Source organism: Microplitis mediator, chromosome 7 (assembly GCF_029852145.1).
Source record: "Microplitis mediator isolate UGA2020A chromosome 7, iyMicMedi2.1, whole genome shotgun sequence".
Lineage (NCBI taxonomy): Eukaryota > Metazoa > Arthropoda > Insecta > Hymenoptera > Braconidae > Microplitis > Microplitis mediator.
Window position 1 is genome coordinate 10,528,646 of NC_079975.1, and position 19,417 is coordinate 10,548,062.

Genomic DNA, 19,417 nt, shown 5'->3' on the forward strand with positions numbered 1-19,417 from the left:
ATCAAAATCGGGTCATTTGTCTACGAGATATCGTGCAAGAAAAAAACGATAAAAAATAGTTTTTTGCGAATATCTTTGAAACAGCTGAGGTAAGCATTACCAAAATCTGATGAGCTCCAGAATTTATTAAAACGCGTCGATTGCCACCTCAACCATCAAAATCGGTCAATTCGTTCCTGAGATATCGTGGGAGAAAGAAATGCTAATATCGGTTTTTTTCGAAAACAATGGCACACAAAAGTATTTTCGAGCTCGAAGAGCTCGAAAATGTATCCACAACAATGTTTTGGGGTTGGCCCGCAGGGTCAACCGATAGACAGATTTTTTTTTTTTCCATCAACGGATTGAAATTTTTAAATTTGAATAAGATTTCCCGCTAATTTACGTATAGTGTATGTACTTGTGTGCGCGCAACTGCAATGAAAATTTAAATCGATCAGAGATGGCAGCAACACGGTTATTCTATGTATGATAACTTCAAGTATAAGTGATGGTAAACATAATGATGATTTAGTGATAAATAATTTAATTATAATTTTAGTACATTGTACTTCTTACCTAATGATGAGTAAATGAAAAAAATAAAAAAAATATTTACATGCATCTTACATTTATAATAAAATTATTTCTGTAAATAAAAAATTATCAAGAGAATATATTTCTCTGTTGATAAATTTATAACCATTCAGAGTAAATATTTGCAAAAAAATTTAAATCAAAATTATATACTAAATACTACAAGCACTAGCAACATTTTAAAAATGATTGATTTAACACGGACTGTTTTTAACACAGATACACAATATAATATTTTTTACTGTGTTAACTCAGTATTCTTATTTGGTTTTATTATTAAATGATAATTTTTATCAATTTTATTTAGGTCCAAAGCAATTTTACTTAAAAATCTGTTTTCATTTCTCCTATAGAATGGTATTTTCATGTTTTTTTAAAAAACGTTAAAATTAATATTTATATCAACAGATAAATGTATCATTTGCAGCGCTGTAGTATATTTCTATGGATTTTGATTTGTGAATTGGAGAGAGAGAGGAATCGTGGTATTGATAAGGTAGTTATTATTAAAACTCGACTTCTATTATTGTGTGTATAGTAAAAGTGTCGAAACAGGGCCGTCACATTTGACAATAGTCTTGATCACAGTCTCCATCAATCATTGAATCATTCATCTTTCTAATAAAGACAAAACATGAATACGAGTACTTTGTTTATACATAATTATCAGTGGGATTGACCTATAAAATGAAAATTGAACATTTTTAATAACAAGTGAGTATTGAGACAGAAAATTCTATTGTTGATTAGATTTAAAAACCTGTAAATAGTAATTATAATTAAGATAACTTGTGAACAAAGAACTCACTGTTATAAATCTATGTAAACATATTTCTCAAATTGTTTATGATGCTAAAGTGTATCAATTAATTCTCCTATTATGTGACTCATTATTTAAAAAAAAATATTTTTATTTAAAAACAAATAAATTGAAATTTTATATTATGTCAATATTTAAAAATATTAACCCACTGTGAACCTGCGAATAGAAAATAATATATATTTTTTACATTTTTATTAATCACTGTTTTTATACTTTATTTAAAAGTACAATAAATCTGTCGGTGCCGAAACTTACCTCACTAGTAAGACAATTTTGTATAAATTACCTAATGTTTAATTGACTTTTGTTAAAATTTGGATTAAAGATTTTATTCGAAATTTCAATAGTTTAATTTTTTAATTTGAATTAAATTAAATTTTTTGTGTCTCATAATTGTATACAAAATTTGATTTTACTCGATTTAACCTTACATCTTTTTTTTTTAATTTTTTGTGGTAAAAATTAAAAAAAAAAAGAAGTTTCTAGGTCTAAGGACTTATTTTCAATTAACTTTGAGAGAACGTTAGAACATGTGTGGAAAACCAAAATTTTGTTTTACAATTTTTTCAAACTCGTCAATCAATTTTAAAAATTTTTTCAGTAATAAAAAAAATTCAAGACTTGATTTTAGTTTTATGATTTTTCACGACCAAAATTAATCACTTTAAAATTAATTGATTTAGTAGATATGTAGCAAATAAAATTGAAAAACTATTCAATTAATTAAAACCAAAATTTTATGAGATGTTCTTTATAAATTTTTTCAATTTCTGCAAAATCTATTAAAATCGATCAATTTGTTTAAGAAGTTTCATTCAAAAGTCAGCAATTTTTTTTTTATTAAAATTTATAAAGAGTAAAATTTAATCGAATACGTTATAAAATAAAAGAATAAATAGTTAATATTTAAATATAAATAAAGAAATTAAACGGAAGTGTTAATTATCATTTAGAAAGTTTTTTCTTTAACATTATCGTCACAACTCTGACAATAGCAAAAAAACTCCGGATTTAACGAAGATATTAAAATGAAAATAAAATTTGATTAAATTGGAAAAAAACATAAATTTCGGTTTTTACTTTAAGAAGATTTAATACATACATCAGTAAAATTTCTCATCGATGAAAGTAATTCATTCATCTTAAATTAATAAATTGTTAATTTTTTCCTGTTCTAGGAAACAATGGAAATCCAAGATATATCAAAAACTAATGAACTCTCAATCGAATATTCTACTACAAATAAAATAACACCCACGGATAAAAAAGGTTTGTAGATATTATTACGAATATAATTTAATCATGTGCAACATCAACTCTTTTTAATTGATATTTTTAGTTTTATTTATAAAGTAAATTTTTATATTTACTATCCAATCAATGCTGTTAATTTTATTGTTAATCTGTACTTACGTAATTTTTTTAATATTTATATGCCTAAACTTTTTTTTTTCTTTTTATTGCAGAAAGTAATACTGAGCTTGTTGATAAACCAGTAGTAAATGGGTAATTATAAAACTCCACATTATATTTCATTCAATGTTTATTCCTACTTTCTTTCATTATTTTTTTGTTTTAATGCTAACAATACATAGAAAAAAATGTATGAAATAATATAATAGGAAATACAACAAATTTTATTGTTAGTCTCTCAAACTTTTAACAGTTCAATTTTTTTTTAATTAGTCTAATCTATACTTATAATATTTGTAGTCTAGCATAACAAAAATTGAAATCATATTTTAAAAAGTGAGTTTTATAATTTATAAAAATTATTATTTAGTAAACGCAGAAAATTTTTGAGTAAAAATTACCCATAAAGATAATACCGTAAGGATATCTAGCCAGTAACTAAATTTTTACTATGTTGTTAGTAGAAATTGCACTTCATTTATATACTATCGAGTAGAATATTTTACAATGTGCATGGGAAAAATTTAGATATTTACCACACGTCCTCACAGTATCATACTCTTTGGGTAATTTTTACTAAAAATTTCTCTGCGTGTACGTCAGCATAATAAAAATTAGTAACCCGAGAAAAAAATTTTTTCATCAAATTTTCTGAAGTTGTACTATTTAAATTTTATGAAATAATGAAATTTGACATAATTGTTTTCAAGATCCCAAGGAGTTATTGGTATGAAATTATATATATTTTTATAAAATTTTGCAAAATTTCGTGAAAGGCCAAAACTTCAATTTTTTTAAATTTCATAAAAAATTATTTCCCCGGAAGCTATATTTCTCGAGAAAAACGAGAGTGAGAGAGAGATTGAGCTTTGATTCTTAACAAAAGACTTCACTAGTTTAGTGACATGGTGCAGGATTGAGGAAACAGATTTTGGAGCACCTTATACCTTCCCACAAAGAAAATTGAAAATTATAAAAAAAAAAAAAAAAAAAAAAAGGGGTCATTAGTTTCGGTCCAATTTTCGAAAATCGAGTTTTCCACAGATCTTGACATTTTGAGGTCCTAAGAAGCTATTCAAACTAATTTCGAGATGATATCCGAGTGTACATATGTAAATATTCTATAACTTTTGAACGTATTAACCGATTTAGATCGTTCAGGTGGCATTCGAAGCAACTTATTAGTTTCTAAAATCAGTGCAGAATTAGGCTAAGTAGTACAGTATGTTCAGAATTATTAAAAAAACAAAATTTTTTAACAGATGTTTTTTTTTCAAATAACTACTCATTTACTCCATGAATTGATCATAAAATCTAATTAGCTCTAAAACTCTATAAACCGCGTCGAATGCCACCGCAACCATCAAAATTAAATCATTTGTTCAAGAGATATAATTAACACGAAAATTTCAAATAAGTGATTTTTTCGAATAAATCAAACGTCAAAATTGGTCTATTAGTTCAAAAGATATCGGCGTCGAAATATTTAAAAAATAACGATTATTCTCATTTTTCCGTATGTTTTATATACTAACTCACTGATTTAAATTAAAGTTCATGAAACTCTCCATCTTGATCATTTCCATTGATTTTTGTCTAAATACATTGAATTTATCAAGCATAATCGTTAGCAAAACTCTAAAAAACGATCCCTATTGATTATTTCCAATTTCTCGAATTTTCGGAGACTAATACGAAACCTCTTCGAGGTGTTGTCAAACTTGAAGAGCTTAAACATGTCCCCACAATAATCTCAAGGAGCTCGAAAACAGCGGGAAATTTCAGGACTGCCCTGCAACCGTTTTTCAGATTTTTTTTTTTCAAGTGCTGGGCGCGATCACTGATTCTCGTAATTTTTTGGCAGATCTCTTATCCTCACAACTGGTAAATCTTGAATGAAAGTACATTTTATTTACACATATTTATCGAGTTATCATTTGATTTATTCAAATATTAGAAACTAAAGTATATGTAATAACAATCATTATTCTTTTATAATATTTCGCCTACCAAAAATGAAAATCTTAGTGTTGATTTGTATAATTCGTTGCATAAATACAGTTACTGTAGAATACTCAACAAATTTCATAATGCTGGCACTGTAATTTTTATATATATACTTGTAATATAAATAGCTGCGGTCAAATGAATTATTACTATTGAGTTATTGAAAAATTAATATTGGATACATCAAATATTGATTAAATTATACATTTATTATCGAATTGTCAATAATTTTTACGTAAATTAAATAAATATATTCAAATATACTACAAGTATATTGTTTTTAAAATATTAAAAAGTGTAATCATAAAACTACAAATAATAAAAATCAGCCGGTCATAATTTGTAACTCATTATTAATTTTTTAAAATCTTTATGATATTTTTTCTAGAATAATAATAGAAGTTAAAAAAATTCACATTAAGAATTAGAGATAAAAAATTACTATGCTAGCGTTACAATTATATTGATTTATTATTAGCTAATATGCTATCATAAAAATTCGTTCAAATATTTTCTTTTTTTGATATATTCTTCAGGCTGTTTTTCTCCATGTATGTTTTATTTCTATGATTAATATTAATCAAACATTTATCAATTAAACATTGAATTTAATATTTTAGTTCGTTTTAAACGAAATTTGTGAACTGCATTTTAGTGTTGATTGTATAAACCCATATGATCATATGATAATACAACTTTTCGTTATCTTTTCGTCATTTATTCATTAATATACATAAATTAAATAAAAAATATAAAATAAAAAGTCAAATTAATATTTATTCAGATTAATGTGAATTTTTATCAACCGAGTGATAATTACTCTCGCTTAGAGCCTCGTGATATTCTTATCTCTTTTCCTACTGTTTCGAATATTTATATTATAAAGAACAATATGAATAGTTACATTTAATTTACTTTTAACTGTTTAATTTTTTTAATTATAAAATTAAACATTAAATTATAATAAATTATTCATTTCCTTCATATTTTGAAATATCATTCTTAATTTGTTTACTTAATTCATAAAAAATATGTTTCAAAATTTGACGCAAATAATGAATTTTTATCTGAAGAAATAATAAACTTTGTTTTTTTTAGTATACTATATATTATAAATGAAAATTTATTTATTTATTGAAGTTAAATGAGTGTTATTGAACAAAAAATATCCATTAATTAGCAACATAAAAATAAAGAGTTTTAAAAAAACTTGACGGTGTCAGACATTGGATAACCATAATTTTTGATGAGCTCAATAATTTAAAATACACCTTTTTTTAATACTGTAACGAAACTGATAAATCATTTTAAAATTTCTCTGTAAGAGAATGATAATTTCAAAGTTAAATGTAAACTAGTGAAAGATTATATAAGACTTGAACCTTATAATGAAGTGTTAGCATTTTATTTCCATTTTACAAAGTATTGGACATTTCTTAGCACACAAATAGTATTTAAATTAAATAACTCATAATATCATAAATTCTTATTTACTTTCATTCTGCGATCACATATTGTGTGATATGGTATTGGTTTTCTATGTTTGTGAGAGCCAACAATTCTGAGTCCACAAACTGGAGCACGCGCGTACCTTTCTCTTAAGGATTGCCATCCACTCAGTTCATTAACTGACTGACATCTGTACACTACATTTTTGAAAATATTAAACTTACTTTACTTATTTTTATTTATTTATTTTTTTATAAATAAATTGTTTAAACAGTAAATTTATTTATTGGGACTGTGCACTATTTTATTGATTTAAATATGAGTTTTTACTTAGAAACTTCAGTGAATCAGATAAAATTTGTTGATGAAAATCTTTTGCCTTCTGTGAAATCAGTTAAATTTCACGGATATAATAACAAGTATAATAATTATACTGCTAATGAAAATGCTTGTTTACTTGGGTCAGTAATTAATTGTTCATCTATTATATTTTAAACTCTATTTTGGTCGTTAAATTTTCAAATTTTATTTTATCATTGTTACTGTTTGAAAGTGACTTTGTAAACTAACGTATACTTTTTTTTTATTTCACGTAAAGAAAGTTTTAGACTGATAAACTGTAACAGTATAAAATAACGTGTGATCATTTTTTTATAAATTTGTTGATGACAAAATTTCAATATATTTAAGAAAGAGAAAAAATTTTTGGGAGTTACAGTCTCTGAAGCACTTATTTTAATCTGACAAAATTAGTATTATTGAATAGACCTTGGTTCCTTTTTTTTTCGTAATAAAAAAACAAAACTATTGTGAATTGATACTTTTTTAATAGACAACTGCGTATGGAACATTCAAGGACACATTTTAAATAATTTAAAACTTATCGTAGAATTATAAAAAACTTTCTCTTGCCTTAAAAAAATTTTTTCTCTCCCCAATAAAAATTTTTCTCGCTTTAAGAAACATTTTATTTTTTTTCAATTCATGATGCAAAATATTTATTGAGCCAAGAAGACATTTCTCACGCCACGGAATCTTTTTTTTTCTGTGTAGAATGACAGTAAAATAAAAAATCGTGATGTTTAAATTTTAATAGTATTTTAATTGTAGTTATAGATTATAAATATTTAAGCAAAATATACTTGTTGCGTTTGGTTTCGAATTCTTTATTAAGTAATATGATCTAAGATAATGTACAAAAACTGTAATTTAAGATTGTAATGATGATCATTAACAAGTGCAATCATACTATAATATTCAAGTTACTGTCACTAGTGTCTAGTTCTCGATATTAAATAACAAAACTTTTTAACACTTTATAAATACTTATTCTGATGACTAATTTACGAACAAATTTATTATTTTTTGGTTTATAAATTTTTAAGTTTTATTAAAAAACAATTTAGATTTCGTAGCAATACATTAAACAAAATCAGCAATTACTATAGTACAATATGCTTTTGCTAATAACCGTTATTATGTGAAACTACACACTTTCAATTTTATGAAACTCTTGAGCAAAATAGACGTTTATTGAGTATGCACTCAAAGTTACTACAAATCAAGCAGATAATTCGTTATCAGTTAGATTAGCTATATTGTACCTTGTACGGTTTTTACGAAAAATACATTTTTATTTATTAATAAGAAAATATATAAATGAGTATTGAAAGATTTCGATTTTTGTTTTTTTTTAATATTCACATGTATTTTACGTGTAATTCAAATAATTCGTATTGTTCAGTAAAATTTAATACTATCGCCGTTCTAATAACAAATTTAACGTTGCAATTATGCTAAAAATGTCCGATAAAATACCACTTATTAACAAAACTACTAGGGTCGCAAATACATTCTGGTATTAACTTTGTTATTAGTTTTACTATAAACATTGATTATAATTAATAATTAAATATCAATGATGAATTATTATATTACTTATAATTATAAAAAATTTTTTTCATAGGGATGTTGATGATGAACCTGACTACGACGGAACAATTCAACATGATCAAGAATCTCGAATATCCCAAACTAATGGAGATACTACAGCATCGATCAAAATTAAAATTATTGGAATGAGTTGCCAAAGTTGTGTTCAAAATATTGAAAGTACAATAGGAAAACGAAAAGGAGTTTTAAATATTCGAGTTGATTTAGAAGAAAGCACTGGTTACGTCAAGTACGATCCTCAAGAAATATCTGGAAATGAGTTAGTAGAAGCTATAAATGATATGGGATTCGAGGCATCTTTAGAGCCATCACAAATTAGTGATGTTAATGTTCATGAGGTAGTTAATAAATTGGAAATTAATCCCAGTGCATGTGTCATTCATGTCGATGGTATGACTTGCCAATCCTGTGTTAAAAGTATTACAGGTATAAATATTTTCTTTTTATAATACGTAAATATACAAAATAAGAAATCAATATGTAGTAAAACAAAACTCTATCAAAAAAAATCTACGAGAATCCATAGAAATTCATGTAGGAAACTATGGATACTTAGATTCCCATGCAAAAAATACATTTCGAGACTTGGATATCTGAATTCCCATATTATAAATGTATATAGGAACCTGGGTATCTGGATTTTTAACTAAAAATTTTCTATATATGGTGACCTATGTATGTCAACATATGAATCGAAATTAAGTTCCCATATGAATTTGTTTATGATGTGGATTCTCATGGAAATCCTCACAACAATCTATATAAGAATCTATGCTGGATTCCTATAGGAAACCATATGGGGATCCATCTGAAAACGCCATGTGGGAATCCAAGCTGTATTTCCATGTGGATTTTTTTGATAAGGAAAGTTTCATAATTATACTGTTTACTTTTTTTAGATGTCATGTTAAAAAAACTAGGTGTAATAAAAATTAATGTTTCTTTAAATGATAAAGAAGCTTCAGTTTCATATAATGATGCAGATATTACCCCGATTGAAATAGCAACATCTATAGAAGAAATGGGATTTGATGCATATGTTAAAGAAGTTAATGGCAATGCTATGATCTCACCAACAAAAACAATAAGTAAAGATAAATGTAATACATCTTTTTTATCAGTTAACGGCGCTGGTGACTATAAAAAAGCTGATAATTTTTCTAAATGCCATTTGCAGATAAATGTAATGGAAAAGTTTATAAATGTTTATTTTAGTTTTTGTTATAAACTTATTTAAAACGTGAAAACTAAAATTTTTCAGGGTATGACGTGTAGTTCATGTATTGCTGCTATAGAGAAACACTGTAAAAAATTGTATGGAGTTGAAAATATTTCAGTGGGGTTGTTGGCTGCTAAAGCAGAAGTAATATATGCACCAGATAAAATTTCCCCTATGGACATAGCTTCTAGTATTACGGATTTGGGTTTTCCTTCGACATTGATTGAAGAACCTGGAACAGGTGTAACTGAAGTAGAATTACAGGTACTAATTATAGTAATTTAAGTATTATTGAATTGTTTTTCTTACACGCTCTGCTATGCTTCTACGGTTTTACTCTTGTCTAAAAATATTTCATCGATGTGCAAGTATAATTGGTCCCTACAATCAAAACATGAACGGAACTATCTTTGTTGCACTCGTAAAGTGAATGGGATAATAATTTAAAAACAATTATTCTCGATGAATTAGAATTTTTAACCCTCTGTTAAAGTTTTAAAAAACGCTAAAGGCTCTCCATTTAAGGTTTCGACTCTATATTGGTGAATTGAATTGCATCAAAAATCGTTTACCATTACTCCCTAATATAGTACATATAATTATAATTTATCTATTTTGTTTGTAATTGTTTCGCTTTATTGATGTTGATATTACTACTTTTCTTATTAGTAGATTTCATAGAAATCTAACTATTGTATTTTTGTCCTCATGACACAACTTTCTAAAACTTTTACCATTTTTTGTCTCAACTAATCGGGTAGCTTCCACAAATATCATTGATTCAAAAGTTTATATATATAAATATATATACGATATAACGCGCAGTTCTCCTACAATACCGATCACAATTCTATGTTGATGTTAATGAAACATCGTATAATTATTTTTTAGTTACAGAGCTCGGTTCATTTCGAAGATGAGCTAAATCAGCCAGAAAGTTTATAAGCTGTAGTCGTGTGAAATTCTTTGATTTTTCGAAAAAATCGACTTTTATCGATTTATAATCAAATAACTTCTGAACCTAAAAAGTTAATCTATTTCGGATGATTGCATCCCATAGTTTATTAAATTAGATTCAATTTGTGCTACATTACTTATTCTTTCGATAATTTTTTCTAATATTTTGATGAATTTCAAAATTTTTTTAAAAATAGAAAAAAATTTTTTTTTTCTATTTAGCGTTTTTCGAGGAATTTATTTATTGAAATTTAGCTATTACGTTTGTTCTCCTAATTTTTCCGAAATTTGTGAGACTGCTTTAATTAAGTCTTGCTTTAATTGCCGTGTAACACTTTAAATCTTCGCATCTCAATTTAAGAAGTCATAACTTATTTCGTTTCATTTATCGAAATATATAAAAAATTAAAAAAAAAAAAAATTTTTATTCAATCTTATCTTAAAACTTGAAAATATTTAAATAAATAATAAGAAATCTACTTCCATTTCGGATACCAAATGGCCTTTTTTAACTATAAAAACATGAACTAAATAAATTTCAAAAATTGAATAATTTTTATTTTTCGGTAATTAAGAATACTCAGAGAAAAATTAGTTTCTTGAACTTGAAAATAATAATTTTATACATTGAACAACTTTCGGAGCGTGTTAATTTGGCTTCATTATCTTTTAAAAATAAATTATATACTTTTTCTTACCATATTTTAGATTTCAGGAATGACTTGTGCATCTTGTGTAAATAAAATAGAATCTACGGTAAGTAAATTACCAGGTGTACAATCAGCAAATGTAGCTTTGGCGACACAGAGAGGAAAATTTAAATTCGATTCGTCGAAAACGGGTGCTCGAGATATAATTGAAAAAATAAATAAACTTGGATTTACTGCTAATTTATTTAGCAATAATGAAAAAGACAGTAGGAATTATTTAAGTCAAAGGCAAGTAATTATTCTATTAATTTTTATTTTTTTGAATATTTAATTCAATAAATTAATAAGATTATTTAATTACATAAAAAACAGAGAAGAAATTCAAAAGTGGAGGACATCTTTTTTAATATCCTTAATCTTCGGACTTCCAAGTATGATAATAATGACTTATTTTATGTTAGACATGTCGATTAATCATAAAAACCATGAAGATATGTGTTGTGTTATTCCCGGTGTGTCTTGGGAAAATTTATTGCTTTTAATATTTTCAACCCCTGTACAATTTTTTGGTGGTTGGCATTTTTATGTTCAAGCGTACAAGGCTCTTAAGCACGGTACAATGAATATGGATGTTCTTATTTCAATGACAACGACTATCTCATATGTTTATTCATTATGTGTATTAATAGCAGCGATCGCAATGCAAGAGCATACGAGTCCTCAAACATTTTTTGACACGCCACCGATGTTATTGGTTTTTATTAGCTTAGGTCGATGGCTCGAGCACGTAGCCAAGGGAAAAACATCAGAAGCTTTATCAAAACTTTTATCATTGAAAGCTACTGACGCAGTGTTAGTAACTCTGGGACCTAACAAGGAGATTTTATCAGAACGAGTGATTAGTATTGATTTAGTTCAACAAGGTGATGTACTTAAAGTCTTCCAAGGTTCAAAGGTCCCAGTAGATGGCCGAGTATTATCTGGACAATCAGCTTGTGATGAAAGTTTAATTACGGGTGAGAGTATGCCAGTGTTAAAAAAACCCGATTCAATTGTCATCGGTGGATCGATTAATCAAAGTGGACCTCTTTTAATAACCGCAACGCACACTGGTGAACATACAACACTTGCACAGATAGTCCGTTTAGTAGAGGAAGCTCAGACAAGCAAAGCCCCAATTCAGCAATTGGCAGATAAAGTTGCTGGATATTTTATACCATTTGTAATAATAGTATCTGTCCTGACACTTATTGTCTGGATCATAGTGGGATATGTAAACATAAATGGTTTGCCAATATCGACAATAAATGAAATCAATGGATTTAGAAGAAATAAAGATGAGATTATTTTCCAGTATGCATTTAGATGCGCTCTTTCAGTGCTTGCAATCGCATGTCCATGTGCTTTAGGATTAGCAACACCTACCGCTGTAATGGTGGGTACTGGTGTTGGTGCTTTAAATGGAATTTTAATAAAAGGTGCTGATTCTCTAGAAAATGCGCACAAAGTTAAATGTATTGTTTTCGATAAAACTGGAACCTTAACACATGGTACACCTACCGTCTGCAGAATAGGACTTTTTGTCAATGAAAAAATATTTTCAATAGTCAAACTTTTAGCTATTATTGGTACCGCAGAAACCCGCAGTGAGCATCCGATCGCTTCAGGTAAATACAGACTATAAATAAATAAATAAATAAATAAAATTAGTTTCTATAATAGTACATTGCGTAACGAGTGGACTAACTCAGTCATTATTCGTCAAGCGCATTGGTTTTAGCACGAGACGGAGGCGTGTGCTAAAGACATTGTGTTTTACGGATAATGGCTTAGTCCACGTGTTACGTACTATACTTTATTTAACGCATGTCTGGTTATTCTGAATTATCGAACCTCTAAATCGAAGTCACTGTGGTCATTTAGCGATACGGTGGTGATTTCCGCTTATTAAACACTTTGTAATAATAGAGTAAATTTTATTATGAGCTCATTATGTCACACTGATGGAAAATCTATAAATCTGCATTGCCTTGTCATTTATTATATAGTACACAGGTCAACAAAGGGCCACTTAGGGTTCGCTTTACAGCTATGATAAAATAGGATAACCGTGCATGCGTTGAAGAAAATTATTTTACTTTTTATTTCAGCTATTGTTCGTTTTGTTAAAGAAACTCTTGGTACTGAAGTTACCGGTAAGTGTATTAAGTTCCAAGGTGTTGCAGGATGTGGTCTCAAGTGCCAAGTTACGCATTTATCTACAATGATGTCTTATGCTTATAAATCTGAAACGATACTTAATTATTTAAATCAAGTGCGACTTGAATCTTCCGGTACATTTAATTTAAATAATGTTCCAGTAGATTTAATAAGTTTTCCAACAAATGATCATGAAAAGTCTAGTCTTCAGCTTGAATTATTAGATCCTGATATGTCAAATAATCAAGGTAGTTCTAAAGATTATTATGAAGTGTTTATTGGTAATCGTGAGTGGATGCGTCGAAACGGTATCACGATACCTCAACATGTTGATGTACAAATGATGGAACAAGAAAGTTTAGGAAGTACATCGATTTTAGTCGGAATTAATAATATATTAGTAGCAACTATAAATGTTGCGGATACAGTGAAACCAGAAGCACATTTAGTAGTGTATACTTTGAAAAAAATGGGATTAGAAGTAATTTTATTAACTGGAGATAATCGAAAAACTGCTGCATCTGTTGCTAAACAAGTAAACATGATTAACTGTCTTTCTTTTTCCTCTTTTTATAATATTTAACTAATGTATATTCAATTTATTAGATCGGTATCACTAAAATATTTGCAGAAGTGTTACCGTCTCACAAAGTTGCCAAAATACGTAAGCTTCAAGAGCAAGGAATTCGCGTGGCTATGATAGGAGATGGAATAAATGATAGCCCAGCTCTTGCTCAAGCTGATGTTGGTATTGCTATTGCATCTGGAACTGATGTTGCTGTTGAAGCTGCGGATGTCGTTTTAATGAAGGTTAGATCATCATTATTCTGAAAAAATTTTTCTGTCACCTATCAGAATAAAACATTATTAATAATTTATTTAATATATTTCAGAATGATTTATTAGATGTCGTAGGATGTCTAGATCTATCAAGAAAAACTGTATTTAGAATAAGATTAAATTTTTTATTTGCAAGTATTTATAATTTACTAGGCATTCCGATAGCTGCTGGATTGTTCAGTCCTTTTGGTTTTTTTCTCGAACCTTGGATGGCTTCTGCTGCTATGGCCTTGAGTTCAGTTTCAGTTGTTGCAAGTTCACTGATGCTTAAATTGTAACTGATATAATTTATAACAGTTAATTATAATTTATTAAAATTATTTATTAAGCTAATTTTCTATCATAGATATAAAAAGCCAACCAGACAGACCCTAGAAACTCCGGAGTATTTGTCAAACTTGCAAATGCATTGTACGAAACCATTGGAACATGTAATTACGATGAATCATCGTAGTAAAGATACTTCAATTATAGAACCTTTGCGTTCTTCGTCAACATTATCGAGGTATGAAAAAAAAATAATAATAACTATACAATGTTTTTAACAAACTGTTTATGATTAAATTTGAATTTATCAGCACGTTAGCATGATGATTTGCACGAATTTATAACAATTTTTTATCGGTGCGTATTTAACTTCTCATATTGCTTATTTTAACATATTTTGCACTTGAATTTTTGTATAAATTTTTATTCATCTTCTTGCTAGACAATATAATACAAAAAATAGTGGGATATAATGTAATTAACTGTAAGTATTTCTATGTTATTAACTTTAATGTACATCATTAATTAATTCACTATATCACAGTAAAAAATATTGTGTATCTGTGTTAAAACGGTCCGTGTTAAATTTTTTCTGCTGATTATTTTGTGTTGAACCAACACATTTACTAAGTGTTACTTTAAAAATTAACACAAAATTAATGTTAAAAACTCAATCGATAGTCACGGAAAAATTATTAGAAAAATCGAAGTGAAATCGATATTTTATAAATGTCAATTTCACTTAAATTTTAACTATAAATATATTAAATTTACCATTAACTACATTGTAAAAAATGAGGAATAAATCCAGAGTGAGTACGGATTTTATTTAAATCTGAATTCACTCGAAGTTTAAAAAAAAAAATTCTCTGCATGCGAATTGAATAGATTTTTTTTAGCGGAGTGATTTCGGCATGATGCGAATTTTATTTCAATCCACATCCATTCCAATCCAGAGTTTTAACACTTAAAGTATATTACACACCTAGTAGGATATTCCAACTCATGCGTGTAATTGCCTACCCGATCCGAAAGAATTAGGACATCCTACCTTCCTTCGTGGTGTGTAAACTATTTTTCACTAGATCTGTACCTGAAAGTTTAAATTTGCTTCTGTTGAAATTCAACACAAATAGACTGTGTTGAAGAATAATTCAAATATTGTCTGGACCGTTTCCAACGCACAGATTATGTTGATTTTAACACAACATTTTTTACTGTGTATATCAATGACCAATGGCTTTAATTAAACGATAAGATTTTAATTTAATCGTAACAACATACTAATTTATAATCTACCTACTTATGGCTTTTATTGTGCCTGGCCTCAAAATTTACTAAAAATTATATCATTAATCTTTCGTTGATTGTGAAATGAGCGATTTGCTTATTCGATATTGCTCTAGATGTAAGAGATTATTAGTTCAAATGAAACGTCAAAGAAAGTGAGATCAATGGATATTTATAAATAAATTTATATTTTTTATAGGTTGTTTGGAACTAAAGATGAAATAGAAGGCCTCCTTATAGATGAAGATCAAGTAGGATTTACAGTGAAAAATTTTTCAAACCAAAAAATTGCTACTGTTAATGGAGAAATTATATCATAATACATTTTTAATATTTTTTTAATAAATTTATTACACATACCAGTGATGTATATTAATTTGCTTTTGATAATTGAATACTTGTTATTGTACTTAACATGCTCACATTCAGAAGACAAAGTAATGAAAAACATTTGCTTCTTATTTTATCAAGTATCAATTAATTTTGCAAGTAACGTAAACTATTAATTACCATGTATAAATAACAGACACATATATGCATATGTGTGGGGGTGTAAGACGATATTTGCTTAATATTTACCATCAGTAATAAAATTTATGAATCCTTTATAAAATAAGAAAGCAATTTTATTTAAATTGACAAATGAAAAATTTTAAAGATCAAAGATTAATTTTTATATTTCGAAATCTATGTACATATGTAATTATTAATTGTATAAAAAATAACAAATGTATTTTCAAATGACTACGAAATTGAAATATTTGAGACTGAAAAATAATTTTTATAAAATTTATTATCAACCTTATTCTACTTAATTTCTTTATTTAATGTGTTCAATTATTTTATTTTTAATTTTATTATAAAGCTTGCTTTGTTTTATTTTACATTTCATTTAAAAAAATCTATTTTAGCAAACCATCATATTGAAAGAAAAAATAGTCAAACTTATTTTTTCGTATTTTAATTAACAAAAATTTCAACAATAGAAAAAATACAATCGTAATAAATTTGTAAAGTTTTAATTCATAATGAGCAATTAAACATATTAATGATTTTATTAATCTTGTGTATGAACAAATCAATTAAAAAATAATGAATTTTATAGATTTAAATTTAAGCTATACTTTTACATAAAATCAGTTGAGGTAATATTTATCTTTGATACTAGTAAAGAAAGAATAATTACACGTCCAACCGACATATCATTAATAGATTGAATCATCAATGATAGCATGCTAAACATTCAACGTGTTCGCCACCGTCATAGCTAAAATAAAATATTCAAATTAAATTGTACTAATCAATATTTTTTAAATTATTTGCTGAAATAAGTTAACACAATAAAAAATATTGTGTATCTGTATTAAAAACAATCCGTATTAACTTGTTTGTGCACGGAGAAAAATGGGCTTAAGAAATCTGCGAATTTTTATTGTGCTATCGACTAAACTTGAAACAGGAAGTTAGATTGCCAAAAAATTATTATGCTACGCTACAAAAAATATCATATACTTAAAACTTATCGATAAATTGTAATGAATATCATTTGTCTAAATTAGGAATTGAATCGTTTATTTGAGATACTCCATAAGTCATGTTTTTTTTCGAAATTCGGTTTTTTTGCATTTTTGGGTTCTTTGGATGTCCCCCCATAGAAATCAATAAAAATATGCATCGAATCAGCGTTTAAAAAACAATTAACGGGGTGACAAGTCATTGACTTATCAGGTTTCTCAAATAAACATGTGCAGTTTTAGTTTTTCAGAAATATTTTTCTTAATTCTAATTTAAAATTCGCGCTTTTTTTTGGAAATAAATTTCAAATGTTGTTTTATTCTTGACTGTTATATGTCTAATTAAAATGTTTAAATTAATTATTATTTTTTGTAATTTCTTGGTTTCAGAATTTAAATACATATTTTATACTTCATTTTATCAGTCTCATAAATCATTTGAGTGGAAAAAAATAAAAAAAACAATGATTTTATAACTTTTTTTCCGTTTGGTTGAGAAACCCTAGAAGTCAATCAACTTTAAATAATTTTTTGAAGTAGTTTCAATTACAAAATTGAATTTTTCTTATTTGAATCTTTTTCAGAGACGCTAACATTATTGTCTTCAATTATTTATTTATTATTTTAATGGGAAGTTTTTCCAGAAAAATGTTTTTTGTGTTTCCTGAAAATTTTTGTTTTCTTGACTTATGGGGTTTCTCAAATAAACGATTAAATTATAGTAGAAAATAAAAAATTTCTAGAGGCTCACTTTCAAGTTTGGTCAACAGCATAAAAAAAATTCGTACATTTTTTGTTGCCATTTTTCTCCGTGTATTAAATCAACACATTTTACTGCATTACTTAAAAATTTTGAATCGAATTACAAATCATCAATCTCTGATGAAGATAAATGATTTAATCCATGCTAAGTGTATATCTATGTATTAGTCGATTCAAATTGTTTTGAATCATTTTAAATACTTTTTCTTAATCAGGGAAATTTATCAAGTGTTACTTACAGATTATGTTGATTTTAACACAATATTTTTTACTGTTAACAACTAATTTAAAATTCCACTTACATGGTTAAACTACATTTTGGACAAAATACTTCCAGGCATTTGTTACACTCGCTGAGGCACTTCGGACAGTGGAATTCGATGCAGAGAAAACAACAAGTACGATCGATGACATTTAACTGTTTACAATTAGTACATATCTGTTTATCCAATGGCTGAAATTAAAACATATCTTAATCTTTAAAACTTTGGTATTATGGACTTATTTTTTTTTTTTTTTTACGTAAACAAGAAAGTAGTTTCTTACCATGATAATTTTTTTACTGACTTCTAACTCAAGGTTATTAGTAAGAACCATTTGCTTGAATCTTGGTAGTTCAAAGTGATAACCAGCATTTTTTTTGTTTTCTTTGTTAATTGTAACATCATCAGTTATTTTAGGTCCATTTTTTAACAACTGCATAGTTCGATCTGGTATTTATAATTACATAAATAAAAAAATAATTTAATTATTTTATCAATATCATGATAACCTCTTTACCATAAATTTTTTGCAATTCTCTTTCTTTCTCATCTTTGTCAGCGGATTCTTTTAATCCGACGTGAACCTTCAATTGACGAGTAAGATTTTCATCAAATGGACGACAACGTTTCTTTATTGATTCTTCACTATTTGAGTTTAATGATGAAGACATGACGATATAAACAGCTCAGTACAGTTGGAAAAAATAAACTACTCTTTTTAATTTTAAATATATATTATGTCTTACACACGGACACATGCACAATACACAGCACACACTATATAGTATATATACATATAAACAGCACACACTATAATAGTATATATATAGGGGAGAGTTTTGTTTGGGATGCAAATGCATATCATTCTATACCCTCAGACCCCATCATCAAAAATATTAGAGCAATCCGAGCATTCTTTCAGTAGCCCGACTTTAATATTTATTTTTTCTATATATAAATATATCAGTAATAGACATTGACACGGAAAAACCTATGATCGTAACATATGTGGCCTAATAGGGACGATAACCACAAGGGAAAAAACATTCAGTTCAATAGGATTCAATGGGAACCCTAGTAGTATTCTTAAGGAAGTCTTTTTACGTAAATCTGTACCTTCAGTCTTCAGTAAGTCTGCAATTAGTTTTGGACAAGTCTGAGTGGGCAAAGTGCTTCCGTAAATACCTTAAGTAAATCTGTAATAATATTTGCTTAAGACAAGATACTTACTCAAG

At 27.1% G+C, this 19,417-nt stretch overlaps 2 protein-coding genes across 6 annotated transcripts; one reads left to right on the forward strand and one right to left on the reverse strand.

Moving 5' to 3' along the window:
- Positions 1-1,095: 1,095 nt before the first annotated feature.
- Positions 1,096-16,409, forward strand: LOC130672401 (copper-transporting ATPase 1). Of its 5 annotated transcripts, none has more exons than XM_057476968.1 (13): positions 1,096-1,290; positions 2,578-2,668; positions 2,866-2,905; positions 8,235-8,647; positions 9,121-9,404; positions 9,483-9,704; positions 11,106-11,335; positions 11,420-12,714; positions 13,198-13,781; positions 13,853-14,056; positions 14,140-14,360; positions 14,433-14,591; positions 15,843-16,409. In XM_057476968.1, exons 2-13 carry the CDS (start codon positions 2,584-2,586, stop codon positions 15,961-15,963), a joined length of 3,858 nt encoding a protein of 1,285 aa, XP_057332951.1. In that variant the 5' UTR covers positions 1,096-1,290; positions 2,578-2,583; the 3' UTR covers positions 15,964-16,409. The 5 variants fall into 5 exon arrangements, 4 of the variants coding, with proteins under 4 accessions (XP_057332951.1, XP_057332952.1, XP_057332950.1 ...); XM_057476969.1 differs by lacking the exon at positions 1,096-1,290 and adding an exon at positions 1,643-1,661; XR_008990694.1 differs by lacking the exons at positions 1,096-1,290; positions 2,578-2,668; positions 2,866-2,905 and adding exons at positions 6,244-6,729; positions 14,665-14,710; positions 14,796-14,837 and having other exon boundaries at positions 15,843-16,380.
- Positions 16,410-16,537: 128 nt separating this feature from the next.
- On the reverse strand, positions 16,538-18,923 carry LOC130672402 (uncharacterized). Its single transcript, XM_057476971.1, has 4 exons — positions 18,700-18,923; positions 18,466-18,629; positions 18,222-18,373; positions 16,538-16,910 (listed from the first exon to the last, which is right to left on the reverse strand). Exons 1-4 carry the CDS (start codon positions 18,851-18,853, stop codon positions 16,865-16,867), a joined length of 516 nt encoding a protein of 171 aa, XP_057332954.1. The 5' UTR covers positions 18,854-18,923; the 3' UTR covers positions 16,538-16,864.
- Positions 18,924-19,417: the final 494 nt, after the last annotated feature.